Source organism: Grammomys surdaster, unplaced genomic scaffold (assembly GCF_004785775.1).
Source record: "Grammomys surdaster isolate TR1022 unplaced genomic scaffold, NIH_TR_1.0 127, whole genome shotgun sequence".
NCBI lineage: Eukaryota > Metazoa > Chordata > Mammalia > Rodentia > Muridae > Grammomys > Grammomys surdaster.
This window is the reverse complement of record NW_021604585.1, coordinates 8,033,717-8,050,967: the sequence shown is the minus strand read 5'-3', so window position 1 is coordinate 8,050,967 and position 17,251 is coordinate 8,033,717. Positions and strand designations below refer to the sequence as shown.

The 17,251-nt window shown below is 39.9% G+C and overlaps 1 protein-coding gene across 1 annotated transcript in view; it reads right to left on the bottom strand.

Moving 5' to 3' along the window:
• Gphn (gephyrin) overlaps positions 1 to 17,251 on the bottom strand; it is a 442,000-nt gene that overhangs the window by 1,980 nt on the left and 422,769 nt on the right. The window contains exons 19-22 of the mRNA XM_028788870.1: positions 14,804 to 14,877; positions 9,458 to 9,522; positions 2,313 to 2,416; positions 20 to 116 (exon numbers count right to left, since the gene is read on the bottom strand). Coding sequence (XP_028644703.1) covers positions 20 to 116; positions 2,313 to 2,416; positions 9,458 to 9,522; positions 14,804 to 14,877 — 340 coding nt within the window. The remainder of the gene's footprint in view (positions 1 to 19; positions 117 to 2,312; positions 2,417 to 9,457; positions 9,523 to 14,803; positions 14,878 to 17,251) is intronic.

Genomic DNA, 17,251 nt, shown 5'->3' with positions numbered 1-17,251 from the left:
GCAGGTGTGAGTGACTGACCTGTACTCTGGGCCCAGGGCAGTGGCTCTTGGTGATGCCACGTCAGTATACACCGGTGGTATTCTGGGCGAGGGTCCAGTTTTACATCACATGATAACTACAGCATGAAGAGGGAAAGAGATGTGAATTAGCCCCCTGATCATTTCTCAGAACTACAGTAAGCAGAGATAATGTCTTTGTCACTCTACTATTTTGGTCATTTCCATCTTATTTTTAATAAGGAAGTCCAGGGGCTGGTTGCTATGGTAAAAAAGAAAGAATGTTAAGAAGCCAGTGTTTAGAATGGAGGAAAGGACAGATGAAAAAGTCCTTTGTTATGTGTTACAAGGACCCTGACCTATGAAATAGGAACCTGAAGCACTACCTTAACACTGAAAGGAGGTAGCTCTGACAAGCACATTCAATATCCATCCACCCAGCAATGTTTACTGCAGATTTAACGTGTGCTGGGCATTATTCACCTCCCCATCTACAGAACTGTTTTCAATAGACTGTTTTATATTGCTTATATTTTCTTTGCTGGAAGCATAGCTTCCCAGTGCTCCTAAATTATTTTGTGCTTCTCTCTTAATTTCTTTGTGTGTGTTCTCCAGTACTAAATTTCAGTAGCCACGTCCATGGTTGTTATGTAGCCAGTTTGAAGAAGGAGATGGTGGATGTTAAAATGAGAAATACCCGTAGGGATTCCAAAGAGGTTTGCAGTGTTGGATAAGTCTTGGGGCTCTTAGAACAATGTGGATTTTTTTCTACTGCTTCCTCAGTTTAGTAAGTGTGACTATAATGAATTCTCCATTACTGTGTTCTCTGTATAAATCTGACTGTTCGGATTTTGACTTTTTGATTGGATCATAATTTTTCATTCCTGGCTGGCCTTCCTACCCTCCTTTCTTCTTCCCTCTTCCTCCATCTCTGTTTTTTATTTTGTTAAACATTCCAGGTATTGTCTCCTTGCGATTACTCAAAGAAAGGTCTTTCTGGGGGAGGGGTGACTGACACAGGACACTATGCCTGGCTAGTAGAATTTAAGTGATATTTTAGGGAAACAAGATGGTCTTATCTTCTTACAACCACAAATCTCTAGTAATAAAAATATCAACGTTATGACTATTGATGGCTTAGATTTTCAAAAACGTTTTTAATTTCTGTGTATGTGTCCATTTGCACATGCAAGTGCCACAGCATACATGTGTGTGTGGGGGGGAGGGGGTAGTCAAAGGACAACTTTCAGGAGATCATGTGGGTCCCAGGGATTGAACTCAGGTTGTCAGGCTTGGCAGCAAGTGCCTTTATCCGCCAAGCTATCTTGCCTACTGTTTTACATATTTTTATACTATGTATCTTGAGTAATAGTTTATTATTATTATTTCCTCTTCTGTGTTTTATGTTCCTTTTTTTTGTTCAACTAATCATAAAATTGTGTCACATATAAATTACTTTCAAAGTATTGAGAATTGATACCTTGGTTCTGTAGTATATGATGACAATAAATTCATTCACGAGTACTACAGACCATGTATGGTTATCTGGGTAGCAAGTTAGACTAGTAGTGCTGGCAGAGAAAGGCACTCTAACTCCCAAATGACTTACTGCAGTGATTGGTTCCTGTTTGACCAGTGCTGTTTGAACAGGACATCTTCCTTTTCCTCCTGAAGTGCCAGATTCTTTTAGTCCTTTGACTGTCCTTTCTGAATTTTTTGAACAGCAATCACATAAAAGCAGGCAGGCCAACTTCTGTCCTCTATGAATTTCCCTGGGGAAATGGTTTCTCACCTCTTACTCCACACAGGTCTAATGTGTGGAGACAGCTGATTTCTATTTGGTGGTTTGTTCCCACTAGAAGAACCCACTAGAAGTTTGAGGCCCTGCTTTCTGGATTCCTTTAAGTACTTTTAAAATTTAAAACTTAAAACATTTTATTTATTTTTAAGTTTATGTGTGTTTTGCCTGTGTATGTCTGTATGCCATGTGTATACCCTGCCTGAGGAGAAGGCAAGAAAAGGGTATCAGAGTCCCTGGGACAGAGTTTGCAGACAGTTGTGAGCTAGTGCTGTGTGGGTGCTGTGAATCCAATCAAGGTACTCTAGAAGAACAGACAATACTTTTGACTTCTGAGATATTTCTCTTTATTTTGGAGGAAAATAAAAGTGAATTTCCTTTCTATTTTCCACCATAAAGGAGAGAATATTAATACATTTATGATAAAAACAAATCTAAAATCCTAGGCATTTATTTTCAGCAGTTGGCAATTGTTACCAGGCTTCAGTTTTGGTTCCTGGTCATTAGGAAACCTTACCCTGGCTTTGATGATGGTTGGCCGAGGATCCAAGATACCCTGCATCTTTCTCAGTGCAGGTACAACAAAGAGGTTGCAGGTGACCACAGCTGATACAGGATTCCCTGAGAGTAAACCAAGTAGTTATTTATATTACACCACATAAAAATTTGTCAGATAATTTCATCTGCCTGTACATTCAGGCATGACAGAAGTGACTGACCACAAGTCTACTTCTTCTGAGTCACTCTGAATCCAACAGAATGACAGAGTAGACTAGCTGGGTGCTATGCACCTTTAATCTCAGGACTCAGGAGACAAGGGCAGGGAATCCCTGGAGTTCGAGGCCAGCCTGGTCTACTGAGTGAGTTCCAGGTCAGCCAGGGCTACACATTGACACTCTGTCAACCAACCAACCAACCAACCAACCAACCAACCAACCAACCAACCAAGAAAGACAGACTAGAGGTCCAGTTAACCACATCACATGCTACAGAGGATATGAACAGAACCTTTTGGTCATCCATGGAAATACAAAAAGATCTGATACTTAGCTTTTAATACCATTTCTGCTTTCCTGAGTGCCTTGCACTGGAAGCCATTGTCAGTCGTGTGTGTGTGTGTGTGCATGCATGCGTGTGCAGGGTTATGGGGGAAGCGGTAGACCAGAGCCCTGGGCTGCCTACATGTGAGGCTCCTCAATCCTTTTTCTTTCTGGTTTTTCAAGACAGGATTTCTTTGTGTAGCACTGGCTGTCCTGGAACCCTCTGCAGATCCACCATGGTAGCCTGGAACTCACAGAGATCTGCCTGCCTAAATCTTCTGAGCGCTGAGATTAAAGATGTGCGACACCATTACCTAGCCAACTCAGTCTTAAGTTAAAAATTTTAATGTATCTTGTTATTTCTAAAGCATGTCTACTGTAGAAATATGGTATAAATAAAAGAAAATATAGACAAGAAACTTTATTTATAATTATCCAGACACATCTTTATATTTTAAAGATGGCACCAAATGACTCAACTTGTAAAGACTTGAAGATGAATAAGATTATGGTAGGGACTGTGACTTCCTCAATTCCCACAAGGAAGCTCTAACACTCGGTGTATCTGAGGCACAGGGTCTTGATGACAGAAGCTTAGTGAGGACACAGTATTGGGCCCTAACAGAGTAGAACTTGTGTGCTTATAAGCAGAAGGGTCACCAGCAGTGTGCATGCCAGAGGCCAGGCCAGGGTACTCAGAAGGCAGCTGACTGCAAAGCAGGAAGAGGCACAAGAGAGCAGCTCTGCTGCCACCTTAGAATGCTGAGGAAATAAATTCTGGGGTGCATCTATGGCAGCTGAGCAGCTGGATCAGACTGTGACAAATACCAAGTTCTTTAAAGTTATCTGAAGAATTTCAGAAATGTAACATTCCTCTCCAGGAGAAATAAACCTAGGTGTACCTTGTACTTCAAAGGGAAGGAGGGTGGCTATGAAAAACAGTAAAAGGGCTACAAAAAAGAGGTATTTGTTGTTGGTGTGGTGTCCTTAAGTAAAGATCAAGTGGTACCCAAGCCAGACAGCTCTTCTGAGCCACAGACTTTGCTTCATTTTGGTATGAACCATCAGGCTGTGCTTGCATTTAAGGCAGACTCAGCCTCCAAGTGCTGGGGTTATAGTTGTGCACCACTAACTCTTAGGAGTTTGACTAAACTCATTCAGAGAACTTCATCGTTTTCTTTAGCAAGTTCTAAAATCCCAATTATGTGTAATTAATACATTAATTAATGTGACGATGTGTGTTGGTATTGGTAATGGGGAATGGGCTGTCTTAGTTTAGGTTCCCCTTCCTCAAGTGCTGCTAATTTGGTCCTCAAAGTAAGAGACAAGGGCCAGGTTATCAAATGACTAGATGAAACCACACCTTCATTTTCTTGTACCAGTAGCTAAGAGAGTTTTGTCATCTATCAGCACATTTACACTCCACAGGAGTGGGCTGGTTGTGACATTTTCATACATGCATGTGTTTGATTATACTCTCCTGCTCACCCCTCCCTCCCTCCCTCCCCACTCCTGCTGTTTCCCTTCCTCTTGAAAAATAGCATTCCTTCTACTTTAACATCTAGATTTAAATCTAGATTCTGCACACAGAGAAAATATATAATATCTGTCTCTCAGGATCTGGCTTATTTTAGTTATCATAGTGATCTCTAACTTTATTGAACTTTCTTTTTTTTTTTTTTAAAGATTTATTTGTTATTTATATGAGTGCACTGTAGCTGTCTTCAGACACACCAGAAGAGGGCATCAGATCCCATTATAGATGGTTGTGAGCCACCATGTGGTTGCTGGGAATTGAACTCAGGACCTCTGGAAGAACAATCAGTGCTCTTAACCACTGGGCCATCTCTCCAGCCCCCTACTGAGCTTTCTAAAAATGAAATTTCATTCTTTGTGTTCAAATAACATTCCATTGTATATATATGTAACATCTCTTCCTCCTCATCTGCTGATGGATTTCAAGACTGATTCCATAACTTGGCTTTCATAAATAGTGTTTTTATAGTGAACATGGTTGTGAAGGTATCTCTGTTTCATACGGACTTAGATTCTGGGTTATATGCTATTTTTATTTTTTTAGTTTTTCCATCTCTCTCTTTCAAAGACTCCACACTGATTTTTACTGTAGCTGGGTTAACTTATATCCTTGCTTATATTTGTCTTTAATTTTCTTGGTGACAGCCATTCTGACTGAGATGAAATGGATTATCAATGCAGTCTCTCTCTCTCTCATCCTTCCCTCCTTCCCGCCCTCCCTCTCTGTCTTGCTTTCTTTTTTTTTTTTTTTTTTTTTTTTGGAGACAGGGTTTCTCTGTGATTCTCTCGTTGTCCTGGAAATTGCTTTGTAGATCAGGATTGTCTCAAACTCACAAAGATCTGCCTGCCTCTGCTTCCCAAGTACTGGGATTAAAAGCATGAGCCACCACTGCTAGGCTTAATGTAATCTTTATTTGCATTTCGCTGATGGCTAGGTATTTTGAACATTTGTTTCTCTATTTAACTTCTTTTGAAAATTGTCTGTGAAACTCATTTGCCTATTTATTGACTGGATTATTCTGGCATTTTTGAGTTATTTACATATCAGTCCCCTGTGTCTTTTTGCCTTTTAATCCCATTCAATCCTGTATGTCAATTCATGCGATTATTTCCCGTGTTGTAGGTATCCTATTCATAAAGTTATTTTCCATGCTTGTATCTTGAATTGTTTCTCATAGCAGTTTTAAAGTATTAGGTCTTCCATTAAGGTTTCAGATCTGTTTTGTACTGACATTTGTACAGGGATCTGGCTTCATCCTATATATAGATATACAATTTCTCAGAAGCTCTTCTTTGTTGTAGAGGCCCTTCTTCCTCCAACATATGTTTTTGGGATCTTTTGTCAAAATTCAGTTGACTGTTGGGCTGGAGAAACAGCTCAGTGGTTAAGAGGTTACTTCTCTTCCTGAGGACTGAAGTTTGGTTCCTAGCACCCACGTCAGAGCGCTCACAATAGCCTGTAACTCCAGCTCCAGCAGATCAGATCCCTCTGACCTCTGTGGACATCTGCACTCATACCCAGACACACTTGTTTATACATAATTTAAAGTAATAGAATAAATCAGTTGGCTGTAGCTCTATTAATTTGCTCGAGCCCTCTATATTATTCTATGTTCTATGTATCTAGGCTCTTTTTGACTTGTTTCACACACACACACACACACACACACACACACACACACACGCTTGTATATTTGTGGGAACATACATGTACATTTATAAGTGTATGTATGTGTGCGAGTATGTGTGTGTGTGTAGGCCTGAGGAACCTTCTTTAGTAAATTCTCCACAAGTTTCTTAACCAAAGCCAATTTATTGTGGCTGGTCTCAATAGCCAGCATACACTGGTGATCTCATCTGCCTTATGAGGCTGGAATTACAGGTGAGCTGCTCATCTAGGCAGTTGCTGTATTTTGTCAATTTGAACTCTGGTCTTGATTATGTGGCAAGTGCTTAAACTGCCAAACCATCTTCCTAATCCATGTATCTGTGTTTGATGCCCGGATGATGGCATTACTATGGCTCTGTATTGTAATCTGAAATCAGGTATAATATGATATCTCTAACATTGTGCTTTTGGCTCAGAGTTGCTTTGGGTATTTGGAGTTTCTATTTCCATTTAAATTTTGGGACCCCTTCTCCCCACATTCTGTGAAGAATGTCATTGGAGTTTAATGAAAATTGCATTTACTGTGTAGGTTACTTTCCGTAACATGGGCATTTTCTCAGTCTGTCAATCAGTGACCATGGGATATCTTTCCACCTTCTAGTGTCTTCATTTTCCTTCTTTAGTGCTCCAAAGTTTCCATTGTGGAGGTCTTTCATTGTCCGAGCTAGGGTTAGGCTTAATTCCTAGGACTGACACTCTCTCTCTCTCTCTCTCTCTCTCTCTCCCTCTCCCTCTCCCCCCCCCCGTGTGAATTTCGGAAGCAATTCTGAATGTGCTTTTTCTTCTGATTTCTTTCTCAGCATATTCATTACAGTACATAGAAAGTATAGATCTTTGTATCCTACTTTGCTGAATTTACCAGAGCCAAGAGTGTTCAAGTGGAGCTTTTATAGACTTTAAGTATAGAGTCATTATCATCTACAAACCAGGTTAACTTGGTTCCTTTCTTTCTGATTTGTATCACTTTTCTTTCTTTCTCTTGCTTCTGCTCTGGCTAAGACTTCCAAGCAGTATGACAGTACGCGTGGAGAGACGCCTCATCTCATTCCGAGTTTAAGGGCGTACTTTAGCTTTAACCCATTTAGTAGAACGTTGGCTATAGATCTGTCATATGTTGACATATTTTCCTTCTTCCTAATTTTCATGGGTTTTCTCATAATGGCTGGAACTTTGTTAAAGGTCTTTTCTGTAAGTAGTCACTAGAATGCAAGTTTTCACACTGTTCCTTAGTGATCCTCTGGATTTCAGCAGCATCTATGTGTCTGGTTTTATCACCTCTTCTGGCCTGTGAAGGCGCCTGCAAACACATATAACACATACACACGGCCTCAGTGAGAGTAGACTAGACTAACCATTAAGAGACTTGAGGGCCCATGGCAGTGGTGTGGTGGGGGGTGGGAGTGGCAGAGACATCCTCTTGGAGACAGTGGGGAGGAGGAATGGGATGAGGACCTGTGGGAGGGTGGACCAGGAGGGGGGTAATGACTGGACTGTAACAAAATAAAATTACCAAATGATTGTAAAATTGCTACAATTCTTTAGTTTTATAATTAAACTTAAATTTATTTATTCAGTGTGTGTGAGCACACATGTGTACACATGTTCTGATATGCACATGGAAATCAGAGGACAAGTTGAAGGAGTTGGTTCTCCCCCTCCACCATGTGGGTCTGGGAGATTAAAATTAGGTTGCCAGAGTTGGCAGCAGATATCTTTATCTGCTAAGCTATCTCACTAGCTATAATATTTTCAAAATGAATTGTTCCATAGAATAAATATAATTGAAAGGATTAATAATTAGTAAAATGTGATTGTTTCTGAGTGGTAGTTATAATAATAAGTAACATTTCTTTATTTTTAATCTATATTTTCTAAGTTTTTATAAAGGTTTAATTTTTCATTTATTTTTATTTATGAAAGTATGTGTGTGTGTGTGTGTGTGTGTGTGAGAGAGAGAGAGAGAGAGAGAGAGAGAGAGAGAGAGACAGCGAGAGCGTGTGTGTGCACATGTGCTAGTGTATCATAATACACACATGAAGGTCACAAAACAACTTGTGGGAATTGGTTCTCTCTCTCTCAAATGTGTGTCCAGGGGATTGAGTTTGGTTATCGGGCTCTGTTGCACGTGCTTTAATGCATTAGGCTGTTTTGCCAGCCCCAATTTCCACATTTATTTTATGGCACACATAGTTTTGCAATGGCTTTCAGAGTGTCAGAGAATACTAAAGGCCCTACATTTAGTCGTATACCACAGATACAGTTTGAGGTTGCTTTACTTTCATGTTGTCTTAGTATTTTCTGTATGACACAAGTATATTTTTATGCTTTATGGATAGTGTTTAAAATGTTAAGACTTAAAGTTCTTCTGCTTGCTTCTTTTTAAAAATAGTTTTATTTTGAGATTTACTGAATAAAAAAAAAAAAAATCTCTGAAACCCATGAGATTTGTGAGCCTGGAAGAGTAAGTACTTACTTTTCTGAAGGAATTAGCGTTAAGAAAATGGGGACTTGAGAATTATTACAGGATTTTATTTTTTAGACTAAGTCTTACTTTTTTTTAAGCTAAGGCTGGCTTAAAATTTAAAAATAATATTAGAAAGTAATTAATTTTTTGATCTTTGAAGCTGTAGTGATCTTCCTGCTTCAGCCTCCCCGGTTTTGGAATTATAGGCACAAATAAAGGATACTTTTAAAAGTAAAGAGTAACAAGTAGATAAGGTTCTAAATCACTTTAAAACTTATCAAGATTCATAAAGACTTAAGATGCATGGCTGAAAGTGATGAAAACTGAATGAATAAATTCTTGGAAACCGGACTACCTTGATTTTGTTCAGTCTGAACACATGAGTTTCTGTTCACATGGAATTAGGTGGTGATGCTGATGTCAGACTGGTGATATGTAAACACTGGTTGAAATATACAGGATCAGTAAGTCTGCCTACCTGTCCCCAGGCCCTAACCATCCTAAATGTTTTACAACCGGAAACATTGTTGTATGTGTTTGCATTAAGACAATGTCTCACTATGTAGCCCAGGCTGGTCTCATTTCATGATTCCCCTGCCTCAGCCACCTGAGTGCTAGAATTACAGATATGCATTGGCACACCTTATAATATGTGATCTTGTATCTGCATGCTTGACAGTTCTTCTAGTTGTAAGATCTCATTAGACTTTCCACTGATATCTGGTTATCATCTGAGGGTAAGGACTGTGCCCTGGAAGAATATTCTGGTTTGACTAGTTATCAGTCCATCTTATAGGTGAAGAACTAGCCTCAGAGAAGCTAAGTGATTTGCCAATTAGTAAAGACATTCAGATTATAAAGCAAGTGATGCTGATTAGAGACTGGCTGAGAAGTCTAAAATTTTTTGGGTCATTTTTATAGAAAAAGGAGAAAATAATTTTGATGATTCTTACCTGGTAGTGCAAAAATAATTTTTCTTACACCATCAATATCCAAAGTTGCAAATGTTGTTGGCAAGCTAGAAACAAAAAAAAAAGAGTGTTCTTGCTTGTGATTGCTAAATAACAGAAGAGGTAACTTGAATGCTCAAGTTTTCTTGTTGAATGATTCACTTACCATATAAAACATTTTTTTGTGGACTTGCCTTTAAACCTTCCTATTTGGCAGGGCAGTGGTGGCGCACGCCTTTAATACCCGCAGGTGGGAGGCAGAGGCAGGTGGATTTCTGATTTTGAGGCCAGCCTGGTCTACAAAGTGAGTTCCAGGACAGCCAGGGCTACACAGAGAAACCCTGTCTTGAAAAACAACAACAACAACAAAACAAAAACCAAAAACAATAACAGAAAAAGAATCCTATCTGCTGCCCCAGAAGGATCTCCCAAGGTGGAAATTTCCAGCGGCCTCAGTCTAGTGGGTGAGGTTGGAGCATGGCGACCATTGCTAGCACTATGAGACACAGCCCCAGGATGCTGTCAGTGAAGTTAGGCTTCTTCAGATCCATGATCCAGCGGGATCCAAGGACTCAGAAACCCCCTCCCAGCCAGTGGCATGGGTTCCTTCCAGTCTGAGCTAGTGCCCTGAGCAGACCTTGGGCACGAGCTCCACACCCAGTCCCACAACATCCAGAAAAAGCTCGACTCCCAGGTGTTCTAACAGACACAGGATCATAGGATCTTTGGAGCTTGGTCACACCAGGATTTCAGGATCACTGAAATCCTGACTCCCAGGAGCTCTGACACACCTAGGATCATAGGATCCCAGGATCCCAGAATCACAGGATCCCAGAGACAGCTAGACTCTGAGGAGTTCTGACACAACCAGGATCACAGGAGAGACAGGCTCCAGTCAGAAACAGCAAGGGCAGGTAGCACTAGAGATAACCAGATGGCGAGAGGCAAACATAAGAACATAAGGAACAGAAATCAAGGTTACTTGACATCATCAGAACCCAGTTCTCCCACCATACCAAGTCCTGGATACACCATCACACAGGAAAAGCAAGATTCTGATCTAAAATCACTTCTCATGATGATGACAGAGGACTTCATCTGTAAACAGGTAGAAGTCCTTAAAGAGGAAACACAAAAATCACTTAAGGAATTACAGGAAAACACAACGAAACAGGTGAAGGAATTGAATAAAACCATCCAGAATCTAAAGATGGAAATAGAAACAATAAAGAAAACACAAAGGGAGACAACCCTGGAGATAGAAAACTTTGGAAAGAGATCAGGAGTCATAGATGCAAGTATCACCAACAGAATACAAGAGATAGAAGAGAGAATCTCAGGTGCAGAAGATACCATGGAAAACATTGACACAACTGTTAAAAAAATGCAAAATGCAAAAAGCTCCTAACCCAAAACATCCAGGAAATCCAAGACATAATGAGAAGTCCAAACCTAAGGATAATAGGTTTAGATGAGAGTGAAGATTCCCAACTAAAAGGGCCAGTAAATATCTTCAACAAAATTATAGAGGAAAACTTCCCTAACCTAAAGAAAGAAATGTCCATGAATATACAAGAAGCCTACAGAACGCCAAATAACTAGACCAGAAAAGAAATTTCTCCCATCACATAATAATCAAAACACCAAATGCACAAAACAAAGAAAGAATATTAAAAGCAGTAAGGGGAAAAGGTCAAGTAACATAAAAAGGCAGACCTATCAGAATTACACCAGACTTCTCACCAGAGACTATAAAAGCAAGAAGGTCTGGACTGAGCACGGAGTCCCTAATAGGCTCCCCAATGGAAGAGTTAGGTAAAGGACTGAAGGAGCTGAAGGGGATAGCAACCCCATAGAACAACAATATCAACCAACCACACCACCCAGAGCTCCCAGGGACTAAACCACCAACCAAGGTGTGCACATGGAGGGACCCATGGCTCCAGCTGCATATGTAGCAGAAGATGGCCTTGTTGGGCATCAATGGGAGGAGAGTCCCTTGGTCCTGTCAAGGCTTGATGCCCCAGTGTAGGGGAATTCAAGGGCAGGGAGGTGGGAGTGGGTGGGTAGGTGGGTGAACACGCTCATAAAAGCAGGAGAGGGGGAGGTGGACCTCCTTTATATTTTTAAGATCACTGTCTCTCTCCCTCTCTCCTTCCTGTATGTGGTTCCTACCCATGGTTGCCATGGTACTGGGGATACCAACTCAGATCGCCATGCTTGTGCTGCAAGCACTTTACTGACTGAGCCATCTCCAGTCGCCTGAGTATCTTTTTCTTTAAAATCAAAGACAAGTATATTTGGAATGTGCTGTACGTGGAAAAGGCAAAGCTAACTTTTTTGATTTTCTGTTTTTTGTTTCCACCAGTGAGTAGAATGTACATATGCTACAAGTTCTTATATTTAGGTAAGTATAATATTCTAACCAGTTAAGGGAAGACCACTTAAATTTGTAAGCCACTCTGTTGTGGCAAATTAGTTCACAGATAATTGTATTTAAAGTCAATATCAAGTATAAGGGCACTTTAAATTTTCTTTTAAACCCTAAAGGTTTCTCCAAAGGTATTCACTCAAAAAAGATCTATTTACAACAGAACGTTTCATACTCAGGCATTACTATGACAAGTATTTTGTTGATGGAAGTGTGTTAGGTCTAGAAAGCCATTTTCTTAGACTTCAACACATACTGCTTATTCTGAAATCAGAATTGACAGCATTTATCTATTGAAGTTTTAGGGGAGAAGAAGAAACATGTGTAACTAAAGCACTCCCTAAGCTGAGAGTGGGAAACTAGGAACTGAGGATGCAAACATCACCACCACAAGCTGTGTTTAATTCCCTGCAGCTGAAAACAAGTGATATCAGCATCCTTCCCCACAAACAGGAAAAAACAAAACAAATCTACATTTGAGAGGGTGAGAAATACAGTGACATGCTTTTGGGATGTCTTCTATGCTCTGATCAAATCACTACCGTTCCAAAGCACTGGGGAAACACTCAGTATACAACATTAGCACATGACAGGCCATTCTTTATTTTGTGCCTGTGAATGTACATGCCGGCATGGTGTGGAAGTCAGAGGACTCTGCAGGACTCAGTGTCTCTCTCTTCCCTTCCATCCTATGGGTTCTGGAGACTGAACTCTAGCCATCAGGCTTGCTTACCTACAAAGCCATATCGATGCCCCCTCCCCAGAATTTTTTGTTAAATATTTTTTTTGGATTTTCCAAACAGGGTTTCTCTATGTAGTCCTGGCTGTCTTGTAACTCTGTCAGTTCAGCAGGCTGGCCTAGAACTTGGAGATCCATCTGCCTCTGCCTCCTATTTGTTGGGATAAGAGGTGTGTGCCATCATCACCTGGCCCAAAATGTTATTCTTAACAGAATGAACCAAATCCCAAAGTTTCAAAAACAAAAGGGGTTTTCCTGCAATAGATATATTGGGGCACATTCATAACCATGCACAGACATACTGCCAGGGATCTTATGAAATTCAGGAGAACATCATAGGGTTAATTGTGCTTTTTTTAAAGATTTATTTTATTTTATGTATATGAGTGTTTTGCTTGCATATATGACTGTGCACCATGTGTGTTCCCTATGTCTGCAGAGGCCAGAAGAGAGTGTTGGATTCTCCTGGAACCAGAGTTGCAGATAGTTGTGAACACCATGTAGGCATTGGGAACTGAATGCAGGTCCTCTGCAAGAACAGCCTGTGCTGTTAATGGCTGCGCCATTCTTCTAGGTCCTTTAGGGGTAATCTTAGCTTTATACTAAATAAGGCTGAATTATGAGGGTAAAGCCTAATCCTTGTCCTAGAACTGAAACCCAGTGCTAACAAACCTTGGTGACTTTAGGAGAGCAGGCTGGTATTTGACTTACAACAATGCTAAGCTCTATGCCACTCTTTCTCATAGTTGATATGCGCCCCTATCAGAGTATAACTCTGAACTAAAGCAGGGTTACTGTTTCCTGTGTCATGTGCTAACATTCTCTCACACACTGAGGTATGAACAGGTGCCCATTTACTGAGTGCCAGGATCTAAGACGGCAGCTTTACTGCCTGAAGACTGTGTGTGTTTTATTAATACTGCTATTGGGCATTTGAGGATTTACCATCCTAGGAACTTCTCCCACCAGTCCCTTCTAGTTTTAGGAAATGTGAAATCTTCCTGTATGGCTATTTCACTTTCTTCCTGGATAGAATGGGAAGCAATGTTAAACAGCATTATAAAGTATTTATATGAAGAAAAAAGCAATTGAGTCTGAATCTACGTTTTTACAGGTAACAGACAGAGAAACATGTTCAATACAACCCAAGGAAGCAATCATTCTGTCTACTAGAGATGACACAGTGATCTACTTTCTCCAACAAGTCAATGGCAAAAATAAAAAGGCAAAAACAAAAAAACCAAAAAAAAAAAAATCCCAAAACACACCAAGATAACCACCACCACTACCACCTCTGAACCCCAAATCTAATAACAAGAGGTTCAGGGAGAAATAAATATTTAATAGAAATTTAATTACTAAGAGGAACAAATGGACTTTACTTGAATCTCAAATTAGAACAAAACAAAAAGCATTCTTTCTCATTTTAAATATTAGATAATAATACAAACCAATATTTATTCTCTTAGAAAAGACAATATTATTGTATTTTTGAAAGACAGTGTTCTTGTTCTTATGACCTATCAAAATGATATGATGTCTAAAACTAGCTTTAAAACATTTTAGCCATTTTCCCCCCAAAAGAGGTTGGGAATTGATGAAGCAGATATAAACACATGCTGGTAGTCACTGATTGCAGTAACAACATGTGGTTGGACTCAGTGTTTTTCTACTTCCCTATATATTTGAGAATTTTCATGCTGAACTATTTTAAGAAAAAATGAAGGAAGGTATGGGGAGAAAGAGAGGGAAAGACACAAAAGATGGTAATTACAAAGGAAACAAAATTAGAACATTTCTTTGCTTTGTTTCTACCAAACTCATTGATTCATAAGATAAAATCTTATTTCAAACTGGAACTGTACATTTGAAGAAGATTCTAGTACTAAAATATTTTATTCATTAAAATAAGAAACCCAGCTGGGCAGTGGTGGCACACGCCTTTAATCCTAGCACCTGGGAGGCAGAGGCAGGCGGATTTCTGAGTTCGAGGCCAGCCTGGTCTACAGAGTGAGTTCCAGGACAGCCAGGGCTACACAGAGAAACCCTGTTTCGAAAAAAAACAAAAAAAAAAAAAAGAAGAAACCCATAATAGAAAGTATAAAACAAAGAATTTAAGACTTGATTAGTTAAAGCAATCCAAATAATCTAATATAGTAGATAAAAGTATTTTTCATACCCTGGCTTCATAAAAACTCTTCCAAAATGGATCTGAGCATGAAGATCAATGTCCAGCACCTGCTTGAGATAGTCCTGTAAATATTAAAAACAGTCATTTTATTTTCAAACATTTTAGTACCAGACTTTTAACACATTAATGACAATAAAATTGATTTATGATCAAAAAGAACCTCTTTGCTATTTTAATGAAGTTGATGTGCTGATCTCAACTATCCGTTCCTCACTCTCTTACTCACTGAATGATTATGTCTGTGTATGTGGAGTACCAGTGGGGGCTTAAGGGCATATAACCCAAAGCAAAAGACAATTCCCCTTCCTTTCTAGAAAGTACTTGTAGAGCCAGAGGCAGTGCCATAATGCCTGTAATCTCAGCACTTAAGAGGAGGACATAGGAGAATTACAAGTTCAAGGCCAGCCTGGGCTAGATAGTAACACTATTTCTTAAAAATAAAAGCATACAGAAAATTTTAATCTAGTAGAGGAAGCTAGATAATAACTAGAATAACCATAGTAATGTTTTTATTTGATGAGTTTTTGTCTCTGAGATAAAATTTTATGACCAAGAAAGGCCATTAATAAAGAAGTCTTTAAAAGTTACGGTTAGTGTGGCACACTTACAACAGTGGTACGAATGTTATAGGGTAACAGATCGCTCTCTGATTAAAAAGATTTAAGCCATGTTCCACATGAGGAAACACATTCCTGCTACTGTAAATCTGGCCGACAACCTGGTTGGGGAACTTATAGGCTCCAGGGTGAACCTACCGTTACTAGTCTGCTAAATGAACACTGTATTAAAGTATCCTTTAACTTCATATTCCCCATAGAATAGTGCCATATCAGGCCTCCTTAGAGGAATTTCTCTGTTCAGTGAAGAGTGGTTAACACAGAAACTAAACTGGTCAGAGTGCAGAGAAGATGTGTACATGGAATGCTCAGCAGCAAACGGGCTGTTTACAGTACACCCCCTTCCTCAGGAGGGACACAAGTGACGCCGTGCCTCCTGCCCACGGCAGGACTGACACACTCATCAACTCACTCATCAAGGTGTTGTGGTAGCCTGAATAAGACCTCAACTTATAAGATCAATGGGTTTATGAGCCTGCCCCTGAGAAACTATGGACAACTGATGGTTTCTGGGGGAGGCTGAGTCAGCCTCTGGCAGGCCGACCACACTCCAGCAATGCACTCATACTCATCCCTGCAGGAGTGAGGGCCTTTAAGACATGTTAGACAAACTCACTTCCCCTTTCCTCCTTTCTTTTTTCTTGGAGGTGAGGCAGGTTTTTTGTTTTTGTTTTGTTTTTTTAAAGACAGGGTTTCTCTGTGTAGCCCTGGTTATCCTAGAACTTGCTGTGAAGACCAGGCTGGCCTCGAACTCACTGATACCTGCCTGCCTGTTTACAGAGTGCTGGGATAAAAAGGCATGTAAGACCACCCAGCTGCACAATTCATTTTCTAGTACTTGAGCATATTTTGATTAAAGGTGTGGTGGCACACGCCTTTAATCCCAGCACTTAGGAGGCAAAGGCAGGTGGATTTCTGAGTTCGAGGCCAGCCTCGAACTACAGAGTGAGTTCCAGGACAGCTAGGGCTACACAGAGAAACCCTGTCTCAAAAAACCTAAAAAAAAGAAAGAAAGAACAAAGCCTTGATTTTTACTAAATGTCATATCTAAGAGTCCTGTACTAGTAATCTTTTACAACCCTTTGTCTCTACAGTCAGTCTTTATACCTGCATGGTAAATATGTCACTAGACTAGGCTTCTCTCTCCTTTACCTTCATTTTTCAAAGGACTATTTTTCTGGATGTAAGTTCCATATTGGCAGTACATTTTTTTGAACTTTGAAAGTGCTATTTTATTGTTTTATGGGTTCTCTCATTTATGTTTGAATGATTTCTGTTAGTTTTATCTTTTCTTATGAGGTGGAGTACTTTGTTGAGACTGCTCATTGTTATGGGTTTTCAGTACTTTGGCCAGGATTACCTAGGTATGGTTTCTTCGTAGCTCCTGGAAATCTCTGGCTTGTTGTCTTTTACTAGTTTTGAAAATTTTTTTCAGGGCGGGGAGATAGTTCAGGCAGTAAACTGACTGCTATGCAAACTTGAGGACTGAGTTTGTATTCCCCACTCCCACAGAGAAAGCTGGGCTCAATGGTACATAATTCTACCTCTGAGGAGGCAGAGACAGGCTGACCCTTGGAGCTTGCTGGCCAGTGTACCTAGGTAAGCTCCAGTGTGATAACTTATCTATAAAACAAACAAACACAATTATGCTCAAGTTCTCTTCTTGAACTTTATTTATATATGCTAAGACACTTTATCATATTGTTTTATCTGCTTCCATATCTTCTATTGTTTTTCTAAACTCATAGATTTCAGCTTCCTTCTTTCTTTCTTTCTTTCTTTCTTTCTTTCTTTCTTTCTTTCTTTCTTTCTTTCTTTC